At 63.4% G+C, this 14766-nt stretch overlaps 1 protein-coding gene across 4 annotated transcripts in view; it reads right to left on the reverse strand.

The window, feature by feature from the left end:
- Window positions 1-8993, reverse strand: part of NAV1 (neuron navigator 1) — a 66550-nt gene extending 57557 nt beyond the window's left edge. For 3 of the 4 annotated variants that reach the window (XM_041119901.1, XM_041119900.1, XM_041119898.1), the window contains exons 1-5: window positions 7298-8993; window positions 5947-6558; window positions 5455-5555; window positions 4825-4829; window positions 2235-2964 (exon numbers count right to left, since the gene is read on the reverse strand). In XM_041119901.1, coding sequence (XP_040975835.1) covers window positions 2235-2964; window positions 4825-4829; window positions 5455-5555; window positions 5947-6558; window positions 7298-7350 — 1501 coding nt within the window. In that variant the 5' untranslated portion in view covers window positions 7351-8993. The remainder of the gene's footprint in view (window positions 1-2234; window positions 2965-4824; window positions 4830-5454; window positions 5556-5946; window positions 6559-7297) is intronic. The other variant, XM_041119899.1, reaches the window with a different exon arrangement.
- Window positions 8994-14766: the final 5773 nt, after the last annotated feature.

Raw genomic sequence — 14766 nt, forward strand, 5'->3', positions numbered from 1 at the left:
ACAGAGTAGGGGGGTTCAGAGGACAGATTCAGCAGAGTTTGGCCCTCATGGACCAGCTAACCAAGCCTTCAGATGGTAAGTGCAGTCCGAAGGGATGCTTAACACCTCTCAAGGTCAAGGTCAGCCCTGTGGCCCTGAAGCAGGCCCTGACACAGGCAGGGGCTAGGCAACGACCCCAGAAACCAAAGCAGGTGTTGGGGGCACTTCCGCAACCCATGGTCTTAGCGCGTGCACAAGTCCCTGTCCTGCAGGCAGGATCTCGTACATCCAGCAACTGCCATAAACCAGGAGTCACTTCTACACGAGCCAGTCCTGCACCATCAGGGAATCTGCAAGAATTTCTCTTGGGGGTGCTGAGGAAACCCCCACCTAAGAGCAGAGCGTCACAGGGGGACATTGAGATCCCCCCAGGCATGCCAACACCAGTGAGTAGAGATCTGTTAGTCCCATAAGTGACAAATCCTCCCATAATCCTGCCCTGCTCCCACGGCGTCTGGTGTTATCCCAGCATTAGGGCTGAGGATGGATGTCCATGAGCCCAGCTGCAGGACCACCATGGCAGTCTGAGACCCTCCTGCGAGGCCAACCTCCCATGTCCAGCCTGCTCATCCTCACAGTCTGCCTGCCCACACCTTGAGCTCACTCTGTGGCTTTCCACGAGCTGTTTGCGCAGCCCCAGCGAGCCCCGGGATGCTCGAGCAGCTGGAGCAGACCCCTGCCAGGGAGAGGATCGGGCAGGGTGCACACCACCGCTGCTGCTCCCGTGGCTGTGCACAGCCAGGGGGCTAAGGGCGATGGTCTGGGAGGCTCCACGCCTGTGTGTCAATACGCACCGGTGCATGTTGTGCCAGAGCCCTGCACTGGAGCAGGGGCTGTGACACCCCGAAGCCTCCTGGAGCGGCAGGGTGTGCAGCAGGGAACCGGACTCAACAAGCACGGCTTTACCGGCGCCTGACTTCAGCACACACTCCAGCTCACTCCACCTCTCTGAACCTCCCCCACAGCCCCCAGCTGGGGCGAATCTCTCCCCTTTCTCCACACAGCAGAGCTCTGCTCACAATGCAGCTAGGAGAAGGCATCTCAAGCCAGCTCTCCAAGTGCTGGAGAAGCTCCTGGCCCCCTAAAAGGGGGTCCCAGGCAAGGAACCTGAAGGGACTGGACACACCAGGGGTCCGAGCCCTGCCTGTACCACTGCTCCTCTCCGCCACCAGCCACTGGAGCTTTAAACCTGGCTTGCTCAGGCACCGGGAGCACCGTGATGGCTATGCAGAGCTCATTTGCCACCTTCTCACGCCAGTTTGCCAGATCAAACAGAGCTCTTTGCAGCTGCAAGCCCCCCATGGTCCCTGCCCAGCCCAGCCCACTGAGCCCATGGGCGCTGCCGGTTGGGACACAGGGGAGAGCAGGCTTCAGTGGGAAGCAGAGGGCTCCCAAGGCTGCCACGGTTTCCTAGAGATCACCACACAGCCACGAGGGAAACGTGAGGGCTGGGCACGCCTGTATCAAGACCCAGCGCCACGGCCCATGAAGGGGGCAGCGCGTCCTGAGATCAGAGACACGGCCGGTGCCGGGGGCCAGCGCTTATTGCTCTGATGAAAACCCACCGTGCACACAACGAGCTCTTGACCACGCGGGCTCAGGGATCAAACCCGCCGGGATAGCAAGACGCAGGCAGCCATGGGCTGAAAACAGCTCACGTGAACGCTGTGGCAGCATCCTTGGAGAACCCTCCTCAGCCAGAGCCCGAGACCTTGGAGGAGCTCTGGATTTGAAGCCTCCTGAAGCACGGGACCCTACGCGTGGCACCTCCCAGCGAGAACGGCCAAGGTCAACCCCCGGGGCGAGCCACCCCGATGGCGCGGAGCGGCTGCGGCACCTGGCTGGGCAACCTCCATTGTCTTTGGCGGTGTGTGGAGACAAGGGGTGACAGAAAAGACACATGGGCAGGATGACCGCCGCCTGCCATTTCTCCTCGTGAAGAGGCTGGAGCCAAGGCGAGAGGAGGCCACGCGCCGGCCCTCGGGCTGGCCGATGGCACCTTCCCCCTGAGCGAGGCCGACGGCGGCTTCTCCCTCAGCATCCCTCCTCCTCTCCAGCGCCTGGGACACCGACGCGGCCTCCGGCGGGTCCCTCCTGGGGGTGGCGGGAGCTCCCCGACGCTTCAGGCAGCCGGACTCCCACCATTTCCCCATCCCCTGACCGCGAGGCCGGCGGGGCGCGATGGCCGCACTCACCCAGCATCTGGCTGAAGAGGAGCTGCTCCAGGTCGCCCAGCACCGTCACCACCAGCTCGGGGTCCACCTTCAGGTAGGGCTTCTCCTCAGCGCCCGCCGCCACCGCCGGCCCCTTCCCGCCCAGCAGCTCGTCGTCGCACTTGCCGCCTCCGCCGCCCCCGCCCGCCTCGGGGGCCTTGCTGAGGGGCTTCACCTCCGCGTAGGGCCCGCGGGGGATGCGGCTGGGCTTGCCGGCGGGCGGCGGCTTGGCGGGGCCGGCGGGGCGCGGCGACAGCAGCGAGTGCTCGGAGCGGGACAGGCTCCGCGACATGGCGGGCGCCTCCCGGCCGCGGGGGCCGCCGCCGCCCCGGCCGCCCCCCCCCCCCGCCGCCCCCGTCGCCGCCGCCTTGGCCATGTCGTCGCTCCAGCGGGGCTCGTAGAGCTGCCGCTTCTTCTCGGCGTCGGTGAGGAAGGCCAGGTTGGTGAGCGACTTCTGCTTGCGCAGGTTGGAGCCGGCCGGCAGCCGCCCCTCCGCGCTGCTCGCCTTGAAGACGCGCAGCTCCGCGCCCCGCGGCCCCGCCGCCGCCGCCGCCGACTTCCCCCGCTTCGGCATCACCGCGCCGCCGTCGGGGCCCCGCCGGTAGCCGCGCTCCTCCTCGCCCAGCTCCACGTCGGGAAGGCTCTTGAGGTTGCTCCCCAGCATCCCCGCGCTGCAACCATTTAACCCGCCGGGCGCTGCTGCTGCTGCGGCACCGAGGACACACCGGGCGAGACAGAGAGAGAAGCGCCGTCAGCGCCCGCCCCACGGGCGCGGGGCGGAGCGGAGCGGGACGGGGAGGAGATGGTGGGGGGGTGCGAGCGGAGCGGAGCCGCGCGACCCCACCTCGCTGCTCCGCCGCCGGCGGGACACTGCGAACCAGCGGAATGTCAGGGGCAAACAAAAAGGGCCCGCCCTCCTCCGCGCCCGGCTGGCGCGGGCAGGGGGCGGGGCGCGGCGCGCGCGCCCGCGGCGGGGAGGGAGAGAGGGGAGGGGAGAGGAGGGGGCGCGCGCCGAGGGGCGGGGCGAGGCGGGAGCGCGCGCCGCCCCCGGGGACGCGCAGCGCCGAGCACGGCGGAGCGGGGGCGGCGGGGACGCGCGGGACCCCGGCGGCGGAGGGACCGTGCGAGACCCCGGGCCGTGCGGGACCCGCAGGACCATGTGGGACCCCGGGGGCAGCGGGACTGTGCGGGACCCCGGGGCGATGCAGGACCCCCGGGGCGAGGGATGAAGCTGGAAGGCGCGGTGCTGCGTGCACCCCCATGGGTGCCGGGGGGGGGGCTGCCCCCCATCGAGCCGGCGATGGCCTCGGCGACCAGAGCCTGCCCGCTCCCTCCCGCAGCCCCTTGCAGGCAGGGACGTGCTGGGTGCTGGCTGGGAGGTGGGTGAAGCCAGCGGGGGGGCCCACGTCCCAGCACCCTACGTGTGAAGCACCCCCTCTCCCGCCTGCCGCGGTCCCTGCACCCAGCCCCGACACTGCACACCCATCCCCAGGGGGGCCAAAACTTCCCCGTTTCACCGCAAACGGTGCAGGAAGGGCCCGGGGTGGCCCCAGGAGCCCCCCCGAGGGACACTGTGGCCCCCAAGCCCGGCAGGGCCTCTCCAGTGATCTGGGGGAATTAAGGGGGGGGGGAAAAAGAGGGTGAGCAGGATCTGGTTATCATCATTTTTCATTAATTACCCATCCCTTGGGAGGGGTGAATTAAGTCTATTTGGTGACCTCACACAGGCTGCCATGGCAACCGCCGGAAAATATTGCATTAGAGCCCATCACTATGCTGCCGAGATAAGGAGCCGGGAGGGCCGGGGGCGGCACGAGCCCCCCAGCCTGGCCCCCTGTATGGCAGCACGACCACCCTGGGTGATTTAGGGTTCAGCCCATGGTGATGCTGAGGACCCCCAGAATAACCCAGCCTGGATGGGACAGCAAAGGGTGGCCAAAAAAAAGGGTGTTTTGCACCGAAAGGTGCTGCTGGGGCGGGTTGGGTGCACAAGCAGCCCCACTGCACCCCAAAGCAACTCTGAGTTTGGGGCACTGTTACAGCCCTTGCTGAGCTACGAGGCCATTGCCTGGGTGTCATGTCATTTTGGGGCTGGCGAGGTGACCCTTGGGACCTCCCAATGTCCCCTGTCCCCTCTGGCTGGGCCCAACAGAGCCCCAGAAGGTGCCATGGCCCAGGGCACCTGGGGGAGGTGTGGAGCAAGGGAAAGGATCCGGCCCTTTCCCCAGCACAGAACCCGCTCGGCCTCATCCCAAAACCTCCCCCAAGGCAAGCAGGGCAGCTGTGCTGGGAGCACGCCAGCCCCGCTCACTCCCCTCCTGCTTTGTCCCAGAAAATCCTCCCGCTTGCCACTGGTTTTGGTGCTTCCCAAATCGGGGCTCAGCGCTGAACCCCATTACCCTCTGGCTGTGCAGTGGTGGTGCCGGGACCCTATTGCAAAGCTGGGCTGTGCCATGAGCCACCACGGCTCTGACCGACTTCTGTCCCTTTGAATCACCCTGTGAAGCTCCCAGCTCTTTTTTTTCCCCTTCCCTGCACATCCCTGGAGCATCCCGCCATCCTCCACTGCCGCTGCTGCTGCCCTGGCAACCACCGCCCCAGCATCCCCTCCAGCAGCCGCCCCCCCAAAATCACTCCCAAAAGCAAGCGCCAGAGGGGACTGGGGTGTCCCCAACATTGCAGCGGGGAGCTTGTATTTGGGCTCATTCGGTCCCCAAGAAAGGGGGTGTCCCTGCAGTGGGTGTGGGGAGCCAGCGATGCCGCGGCACCCGCCTCCGCGCCGGCTCTCTGCCGGCTTCTTGGAAATGGGTCATTCCTGGAGCTCGCTGGGAAACTGGGAAGGAGCCAAGCGGGGTGATGTCCCAGCAGCGTCATCAGAGGGGACCGTCCCCCAGTGCCGGAGCCACCGCAGGGGATGCTGACGTGGCTCCTGTGCCCGAGTGAGGCCGTGCCACCAGGTATAGTTTTTTGGCCACGGGGGTCACCAGACACGGCAGCTGCAGCCGTGTCGTTCCCAAGGGAGTTGGGGCACCTCCTGTGTGGGGGTTCCCCTCCGCTGCCGCACCGACCTCCAGCCCCGGCTTCCATTCTGGCACGGGGCTGCAGGGGTCTGTGCTCTGGCACGAGCCTCTGCCCCTCAGCACCGTCCCGGCAGCCCCCTGGCAGGACCTCCTCATCCCCAGCAAACCCCCCTCAGACTCACTCAGGCCTCTGGCTTTGGGGTCAGGGTCAGGTCCCTCCACAGGACCAGGACACTCGTCACCTGGGGACGTGGCCCTTTCCTCCTCCTGGTCCTTCTGCAGTCTGGGGGCAGAGGAGGGGTGAGAGTGAGGGAGCAGGGGTGCATCACAGGGTACATCCAGCTGAGGACCCCCAGGAGATGGAGACACGGTGTCTTGAGCTCTGCTAGGGTTTGGGGACAATGGTCCCATGGCAAGGGGGTTCCCAGGGCACCCCACTCACCTCTGAGCCCATCCCCTGCCCCACACCAGCTCCCATGGGTGCTTCAGGAGCCCCCAGCATCTCAAACCCCGCGGGAACCCTCTTTTTGGGGCAGAGCCCCCAGACCCAACCGCATCATTCCCCCATGGCCACCCCTGCCATTCCCACCTCCCTTCCCATGTCCCCTGTCACCATGTCCCCCTATCCCCAAGCCTGCCCCCCAGCCCCATGCCCCCATTCCCCAGGGACTCACCGGTACTGGAAGGGTGCCACGGTGGCGGTGACAGGACGGCTGTGTGAGGGGCCTGAGGAGAAGGTGATGGTCCCCGACCCAAACACGGGGCCCCTGCCCTGTGAGCCACCATGCGGCTCATCCCCTGTCCCCGCTGTGGTCACCCCACTGCCCTTTTCAGGGGACACCCCTGGCCATCCCCCACCCCTGCCCTGTGCCGGGGGGCCTTTGGGCAGCTCGGTGGGCTCCCCCACCCTGCCTGCCCCTCTCCTCCCGCTGCCCACCACCTCTGGCCACTTCCCAGGGGACACCAGGGGTCTCGCCAGGGCTTTCTGCCCCCCGCGGGGGGGAACGCCAGGGCTGCCCTCCCTGCCCTTTGCTGGCTCGCGACCGGTGGCTCTGCCAGTGCCTTTGGGCTTCAGGGCCTTGGGGCTGGGGACCAGCACCTTCCCTGGCCGGGGGGATGGAGCCCCATGGGGGACAGGGGGCCCCGGCATGCTCGGGGGGGCCACGGCATGTGGCTTGCTGTGGGCCACGGCGCGGGGCACCGGGATGGCAGAGACGTAGTGGCTGCGGCCAGCAGGGTTGACGTTGGCTGTCCCGTTCATCCTGGTGAGGCGGCTGCCGGTGAGGCTGTGGGGGGAGAGGAGGGTTGAGCAGGGCCCAGCACGGTGAGGGGATGGGCATGGGGGGCACCCACATCCTGACGGCCACACTGGAGCCTGGTCTTGGCCCCCACTGACTGTAGGTAGTCAATGTCCCCATCCCAGGAGGAGGCCACTGCATCCCACACCCCAGGGTGAGGACACACATCATGTCCCCCCACAGGGATCCACAGGGCCAGGGCACATGTGATGTCCTGCCCCAGGGACCCTGCACAGCCCCATCCCCATGTCCCCAGGTTCCTATGGCAGGTCCCTGCAGCAAGGCCACGTGGGCGCAGACCCTCACCAGGTAGGGCTGCACCACAGGCAGGATGGGCCCCTCTTGGCCACCCAAAACTTTCTCCTGGTCCCCAAAACCACCTCCTGGTCAATTGAGACCATCTCCTGGCCACCCAAGACCATCTCCTGGCCACCTAAGACCATCTCTTGATCATCCAAGAGCAACTCCTGGTCACCTGAGACCATCTCCCAGACACCTCAGACCATCTCCTGATCACCCAAGACCACCTTCCAGTGGCACGAGGACCAACCAGCTCCATCACCCCATTCCTCAGGCCATTACTGATGTCTGAGCCCCATCTCCGCCCTCCCCATCCCCAACATCCCCCCAAGCGATGCCAGCCACCCCATCTCTCCATGCTCCTCATCTTGTCCCACAGTGACTCTCCCTGGCACCACCACCCAGACAGTGCCTCACATCCCCTTGCCTTGGCATTTTGCTCCATGCAGATGAGGACGGGGGGTTGGCACACCACCCCATCCCACTGAAGGCACCCACAGGCAGGCAGGGCTGTCTTTACCACCACTAGTGACAGGGCCATTGGCACCGTCACAGCAAGTGGAGAAGCTCATCCCTCCCTCAGGCTTTGCCTGGGCAGGCAGAGCAGAGCTCAGCAAGAAAATCAGCCGTGGAGCAAAGCTTCATCTCCAACCACCTCCTGCCTGTAGCTCTCTGGGAAAAAAAACCTCAAAACACACAAAAGAAGTTTTTTTCCAGGGGATGGAGTGGTCTCTAGAAAGACAGGGAGATGTGGCTCCATGGGTGCCTGTGCCAACCTCTGCCCCCTCGCCCCAGTACAGCCACAGCGAACCTAAAGGCAAATGGGTGCTGGGTGCCACAAATCTCCCAGGACACACTTTTCATGGGTCCCTCCAGCACAGTTTCGCTCAGCCTGCTCGAAGGAAAACCCCTGGGGAGGGGAGTGGAAACTTTTTGGCATCCCCAAGCATCCTAGGGGGACCATCAGCTCCAGGTCAGCCACCCGCAGTCCCTGTCACCCATGGTGGGGTTCCTCTCCCCCGGAGTTGGCTTCAGGCTGGGTGGGTGCAGCCAGCACAAGCGGGTCTTTGTGCGGCTGCTCCAGTGAGCGCATTTGGGGCTGCGCTGGAGCTGAACAAAGCCATTCCTGGCGGGCTGGGGGATGCTGCCGCCCAGGTATGGGGCCACACAAGCCGCTCTGTTTGCAGCCCGGGACTGGCAGCCTGGCTGCCTTTCAAACCACCTGGCCAAGATGAAGCTTTTCTGGAACTGGAGAAGGTTTCTTGGCAAGCCGTGGGGTGCAGGGGGACGGCTCCCATCACCCCAATGGGAACAGCACCCAGCCTCAGCCCTGCACCCGTTGCATCTCCCAGCGGAGGGTGTTACGTGAGCAAGGTCCAAAAATGCCCCAAACTGCCTCATTTTGCCTCTTCCCCAACCTACAGCTGCCCCAAGCCCTGCTCCCCCCAGGCTTTTGGGAGTCTGCAAGGACCAAGCCTTGCCCCGCATCCCCCACAGTGAGCCCCCTCCCGGGGTGGCCATGTCCCTGGCACAGGCAGCGCTCGGGTGAATGCACCCAAGTTCCCTTTTGCCAGACCCACATGAGCTGGATCACTTGATCAACAGAGCCATGGGTCACGGGGAGAAGGGCTGATGCAGCGGACAAGTTCTAGGCATCACAGCGCTGACTCCAGCACCAGCCAGGAGCTACAAAGGTCTTTTCAAGGCAATTTTAACTAAGGGGAAGAGGGAACCGACACACACAGCTCTGGGCTTGCTCTCACTGAAGCCTTTGAAATGGCCGGGGAGGTTTTCTCTCTCCCCACATCCCATCTGTGACGTCTCTGCCTCCGCTCACCGTGGTCATGGCCCTGAGTCACAGCACCGGTGGATGGAGGAAGCTTGGGGGGTCTCTGGGACAGATCTGTCCCCAAGCTGCGGGGGGGGTGAGACAGAGACAGGCACTGGGGCTCTGCCACCCCTGCACTGGCAAATAGGTCTGGATCCGGCCCCGGTGCACAACCACAGCACCCAGTGAGGGGCCCTGTGCTGGCACCAGCCCGCACCCAAGGGTGATGCGGGGGGGGTGGCAGGAGCCAGGAAGGGGCTGTGTGGGGCTTTCCTTGCACCCGTGGGATTTCCTTGCACCCACAAAGGTCACTTCTGGGATCAAGGCAGCCAGGGCTCAGCACCCAGCACCAGCCAGGAGCTGGAGACCAGCACATCCCTGGGGGCACAATGCTTCCAACCCCCGCTTTGCAGCCCACCCAGCAGCGAATATCAGCAGCAACCGGCTCCCCTCAGCCCTTCAGCCCTTTCCCAGGTTGTGCCCCACACCCTACACTTACAAACCCCAATTTTGGAATTTTTTCACTCTCTTTAACCCAGCCTCTTGCCCCAGGAGCGCTGTGCCTGAGGGCAGAGCAGTTCACAGCCTTGAGCTGCAAAATAGCTTGTGCAAATGCCAACAGGGTCAACCTTCCTACCCATAAGGCTGAGGACGCCTGGGATGGGGCCAAGAGCCAGCGAAGCTCCAGCCTCGCGGACACAAGTGGTTAAACCACTGCCCCAACTCACCTATTTCACCCTTGAGGTCCCTTGCACGAACATCTCCAGCCCCAGGGGCTGCTGCTAGTGGGTTTTCTCCTAGCGCAGAGGGAGATCATCTTCTACTGCCTCCATAAAGCTGGTCCCGAGCTCCTCTCCAACCAACTCAGGCAAAAAAAGATCATCTAGGTTTATGCTATGACCTTATCTTCTCCAGCACCCTCTGAGCATCATCAGCATGCAACAACCCTCCAGCCTCGCCTGCTCACCAGGCATGTGGCATCGGGGCTGTAACCAGGTTTTATAGATTTTTTTTTTTTTTTTTTCCAGTCTATTGAATTTGGATTCCTCTCTCAGGGGCACAACTTCCATTTCTCCCCTCTGAGCCCATCAGCGGCCACTTCGCTGCGATGCTGCGGCTGCAGCAGAAGCCAAAGCTGCCACGTTGGCCACAAAAAAAAAAAATCAATCCTCCTCTTGTGCTTGCAGAGTTGAGGTTTTCCAGGATATGCCAACGCCTGTTGGAAGCCGCACTCCGGAGCCATTCCCTCCCTGCAGCACATACCTCGAGGGTCTCTGAGGACACCCATCTCTTCTCTGCAGCTGGCTAAGCATGGGTGACCCCTCCTTGGGCTTCACCCTGCTTTAGAGGTGCCAGGGGCTTCCCTGGGGCTGGGCAAAGGGAGATGTGGATGCAGCCCTGCTCCCCCGGGCTGTAACACCAGCCAGACCCTTGGGCTGGTGTCCCGCACCCAGGGATGCCACCAAAGGGATAAACCAAAGCAACTCCCACCAAGTCCCTATTTCACCCCATCAGTCCCAGGAGGAGCCCCTCCCGCGCCAGGCAGCCCTCCTACTCATCCCATCATTTTATTAACGAGCACAAACTAAAACCATTCCCGAGAGAGATTCAGCCCATTCTTCTTCCAAACAAATTCTTCATTCGCATCTAGATTGATTTCTGCCCCATCCAAACTCTGCCCCCAGGGACCGGGTACCCCCCAGTGTGTGCCCCATGTGCCGTGGTGGCAAGGAAGCAGGCAAGTGCCATGTCACGCTGCGTCACGCTGGCGTCCTGCCACCAGTTTGCCTGGCTAAAGCAGGTTATGGCTTGACCTAGATAGACATGGGCAGCATCTTTGCAATTAGCTCGAAAGGGAAACAACTTTCTCCTTTAATGCAACCTGGCTGCAGGGCCTCTGTGTCCCCAGAGCAGCTCTTGGGAACCGGCTGCCACTCACCCTCTGGGTAACACGAGCACCAGAAATTTGCACCAGATACTTTACTTCTGGGACTTCCAACTGCTGGGTGGATTTTTGGCTCCATCCCCTCCCCAGGTACCAGCTTGGGATCGGTGAGTCCCATGGTGGTGGAAAGCAGCAAATACACACAAGGTATTTTAGCACAAGGGGATATTTTGGAGAAGCCACAGCAGTGCTGCGTGCAGCAGAGCCCTGCCTGGGTGCTGGGGCTGAGCCTCCCTGGGCAGCTGGAGATGCTCATCTCCCAGCCGGAGGGAGGATGCTCATCCCAGCTACCTCCAGAGCTCAGGTCTGGAGCACTGGGCCAGTATCTACTGGCTCCAGTGCTGAACTCAAGTTTTCCCTGAATTAAAGACCTTTAAGCCCAGAGACGATGTGGTTTCTGATCCCTTTGGATGTTGCCATCCGCAGAGACACGGGTGTTCACATTGAAGGAAAATGAAACAGCCTTGGCTGAGCCACGTCCTTCATCCCAGGACAAACACAACCCAGCACATCCCTGAAGGCATCTCCTTCAAAGAGGCATCTGTTGTGCTCCGAGCTCAAGCTACTTCCTCGGCCTGGTGTCCAAATGCATCTCACGTGCAATTTCAGCAGCCAGAAATGAATACAGGGACCTGGAGCCCAGGTCTCATTTCATGTCCCCATTTCACACGTGAGCAGTCACTGGAGCGTCCCCAGCATGGAAGCAAATCTGGTTTGGAGCCATCCATCACCTGAGCACAGCTGGAAACAGCCGCTCCCCCTGGCTCTTGGCCCTCCCGACCCTGCGCTGGGGCTATGCCGAGCGGCTGAAGCTCCCAGCTCCTCCCTGATGCCTTGGAGAGATCCAACCTCCGGCTCTCCCATGATCTCAAGAGAACAGCTAACGGCTCTGCAAGTCCTTCACTCTGTTCCCGAAACATTTTGGGGTGACTTTTATAAACCAGATTAAATTTGCTTCTCTCTTATCTCTGGCGGCTGAGATCCCTGCTGGGTATGAAACTCTGCCCTGCGCTCCTGGGATAATTGTGACAGGAGTCTGACCATGAACACTTAGTGATGCAAAAAGGTATTAAACCCTTCAGCCTCTGCTGGCATCTTGCTGCTGCTCTGTGCCTCAGTTTCCCCACCCTGATATGGTCTCTGCCAGGGGTGAGCAAGCTGAAACCAGGCTGATAAATAGGAATCAAGGAGGACAGATCCTTCCCTGGATGTGCTGGGCTGCAGAGCAGCTCTGTAAATTAGGAGCCATCCTTGAGACGCCCGTCGGATCAGCAACACGGGGCGGGCTGCAGCGGAGCCGGCCATGCCACATGTCCCTGGGGAGATGCTCAAGTGCTACAAAGCATCCTCCATTTTTAAGGATGAGGGTGGACGGGGGCAGCCCAGCAGTGAACCCTGGGGTGTGAACGGTCCAAGCAGCTGAGCCCATGCCAAGAGGCAGATCCTGGTGCCATGACACAGCTGCCCCTCGAAGCTGCCGCATGCACCTCACAGCCCTGTACAGGATCCGTCCCCGAGCGGCCTTCAGGGATGGCTGTGCTCCAGTGCAGCCTCCTCCCCGGCACGCTCGGGAAGGATGACAAAGAAAAGGCTCTTTTGTGACACAAGGGACATAAAACTTTCCTAAGAGAAACAGAGGGAACAGGGGCAGAAAGAAGCCTTCAGAAGAGAACAAGCTGTCGATTCAGCCACCAGCCCCATCCCTCCGGCCCCCGCGCCCTGGCCAGGACCTGGCCTGCCTGCCAGCCGGTGTCACCGCCTGGGACATTGCCACCGCCCACGTCGCCGGGCCCCGGGGCTAGGTCCTTCCACCGGGAGGTCTCACGGCTCCCCTCTCCCTGCCCCTCTGCAGGGGCAATGCCAGAAGTGGCTGGTTCGATGGCCCAGGCTAGGTGCAAGGCAAGTGGTTCTCCTGGGTACAGGCAGCAGACGGGTGAGTGGGTGGGAGGGGAGGCCCGGCAGTCCCAGCTCTGCCTGCCCTGGCTGGCTGTTTCCCCACAGCACGATGATGCTGGGGGCTAGGGGAGCTGCTGAGAGATGAGCTGGAGGCTGGGGCGGGAGAGGAAGGACAGAAACTGCCTGTTGTCAGAGCAGAGATGCCCAGCCCTCTAGCTGGAGCACTAATCTCTGCTTTAGCCACTCCACGGCAATCCCATTATGCACTTAACCCACTTTAATAAAACCTTGCTCTGATCAAAGTTTAGGTCTCAGCTGGACCCACCGCAGCAGCCTCTGCCACCAAAAGCCCCATATGCGGCAGTGAAATCGAGCTCTGCCCAGGGCTGCACTTTGCCTGGCACAAACCCTGCTGCGGGGACGAGGCTGGATTGTCCGGGGCTGGGACAGACCCCGGGAGCTGTGCAAGGGTCTGTGCAACGGTCTGTGCAAGGAGCCCCCATGCCGAAGGCCTGTCCCTGGCCACGGCGCCTGGGGACGTCCCGGCTCCCGGTGGCACGGGCCACACGGCGTCTGGTTTTCCCGTGGCCCCTCCATGTCCCCCCATCCCGTCCCCACCTCGCAGGTATTTCACGGAGGCTGTAACTGCCTGAGCGCGGCGGGTGTGACATCCCCTGAGCCGGGCCAACCGGGGACCACGCCGGGGGAGCGGGGGGGCTCGGGGCAGAGGTGTCCCCTCCGCCGGCCTGGAGACCCCAGGAGGGACGACATCGGGGCTGCCCGGTGCCGGCTCGGACCCCCGGCCCCAGCCCGCTGGGGGAGCCGCCGGGGCCGGGGTGCGGGGGGGGGGCAGCGAGGGCAGCCCCGGCCCCGCGGCGCTGGGGACGTTCAGGAGGCGCCGGTGCTGGACAGCTCCGCCCCGCCGCCCGCGGCCCCGCCCCCCCCCCCGCCCGGCCCCGCCCCCTCGGCCCGTGTCCCCCCCCGGCCGGTGTCACCCCCCCCCCCCCCCCGGCCGGCACCGCCTCCCCCAGCCGGTGCAGCCCTCCCCGGGCCGGTGTCCCCCCCCGCCGAGCCCTGCCCATGGCCAGCGGTTGCCTGTCCCCCGCTTTGGGCCACCACCGCCCGCCCGGGCCGGCAGAGCGAGTCCCCAGGGACCAGCCCAGCTCGTCCGGGGTCACACGGCCCCTCCGTCCTGCGGCTGCCTGTCTGGGGCCGGTACCATCTGTCCGGAGCCTGGTGCCATCTGTCCCCCCCCGGCAGCACTGCCTGTCAGCCCCCAGTGTCCCCAGCACCCTTGGGGACCAAGGTAGGGCCGCCCCGCCGTGGGGTGACACCCCGCTGAACCTTCTCCAGATGCCACCATGGCAAAGGTCTGGCCAGGAGGAGGGTTTGGGTTGTGCTTGGGGGTCTCCCGCTCTCCTCGGCCTCCCCGCTCCCCCCGTGCCGCCTGGTGAGAAGAGCTGTGAAGCTGTCGGCAGCCCTGCGGCCGGCTCCTCCCGGCACAAGAGCCACCGGGCACTGCAGAGCCCAGGGTCACTTTGGTATCCAGCACCGTGGCCAAAAGGCAACATCTCCCATTGCACCTCCCGAGGGCTTCAAAACCTCCCCAAAATCTCCCCCAAACCTTCCCAAAACCTCAGTGCTGCCATGGGGCCGAGGATCCCCCAGTACCATGTCCTGGCTGGATCAAGCCCTCAGCCAGGAGCCATCCCACAGCCTAGGTGCAAGCGCTCAGACGGGTGACATTCAAATAAGCTTCTGCCTGGGCCAAAACTCTGTGAAGCCAATTGTGTCATTTATTTAGTCCCATGTTCCTGCCACATCACGGACCCGGCCCATTGCTCCTGGGATTTTTGAGCAAGAGCAGATGTCAGAGCATCTGCCTCTGCCACCGCCATGTGGAAACAGCCCCCCTGGTCCTCAGCCCTTGAAAACTGGAAGCCCCCGATGCGTTTTGGCTTTGCTGATGGGGCAGTAGGGGGAGGCAGCTGCGCGATGGGGCTGCGAAATGCATTAACTCAGCAGAATGCTGTCGCATTCGCATGCGTATGTCTGGGTGCAATGTTTGGGGGGGGAGCTGGGCTTGTCTTCCCCCATCCCGGCACGGGCGGTGCATCCCCGGCATCCCCAGCGCTCACTGATGAGACCTTCACTGCCTGTCTGCTCCTTCCAACACTCAGCTCTCCAAGCTCACAGCAGGCAGAGCAGGGTCTTTGGGCTAGCAAAA

This window comes from Aquila chrysaetos, chromosome 24 (assembly GCF_900496995.4).
Source record: "Aquila chrysaetos chrysaetos chromosome 24, bAquChr1.4, whole genome shotgun sequence".
Lineage (NCBI taxonomy): Eukaryota > Metazoa > Chordata > Aves > Accipitriformes > Accipitridae > Aquila > Aquila chrysaetos.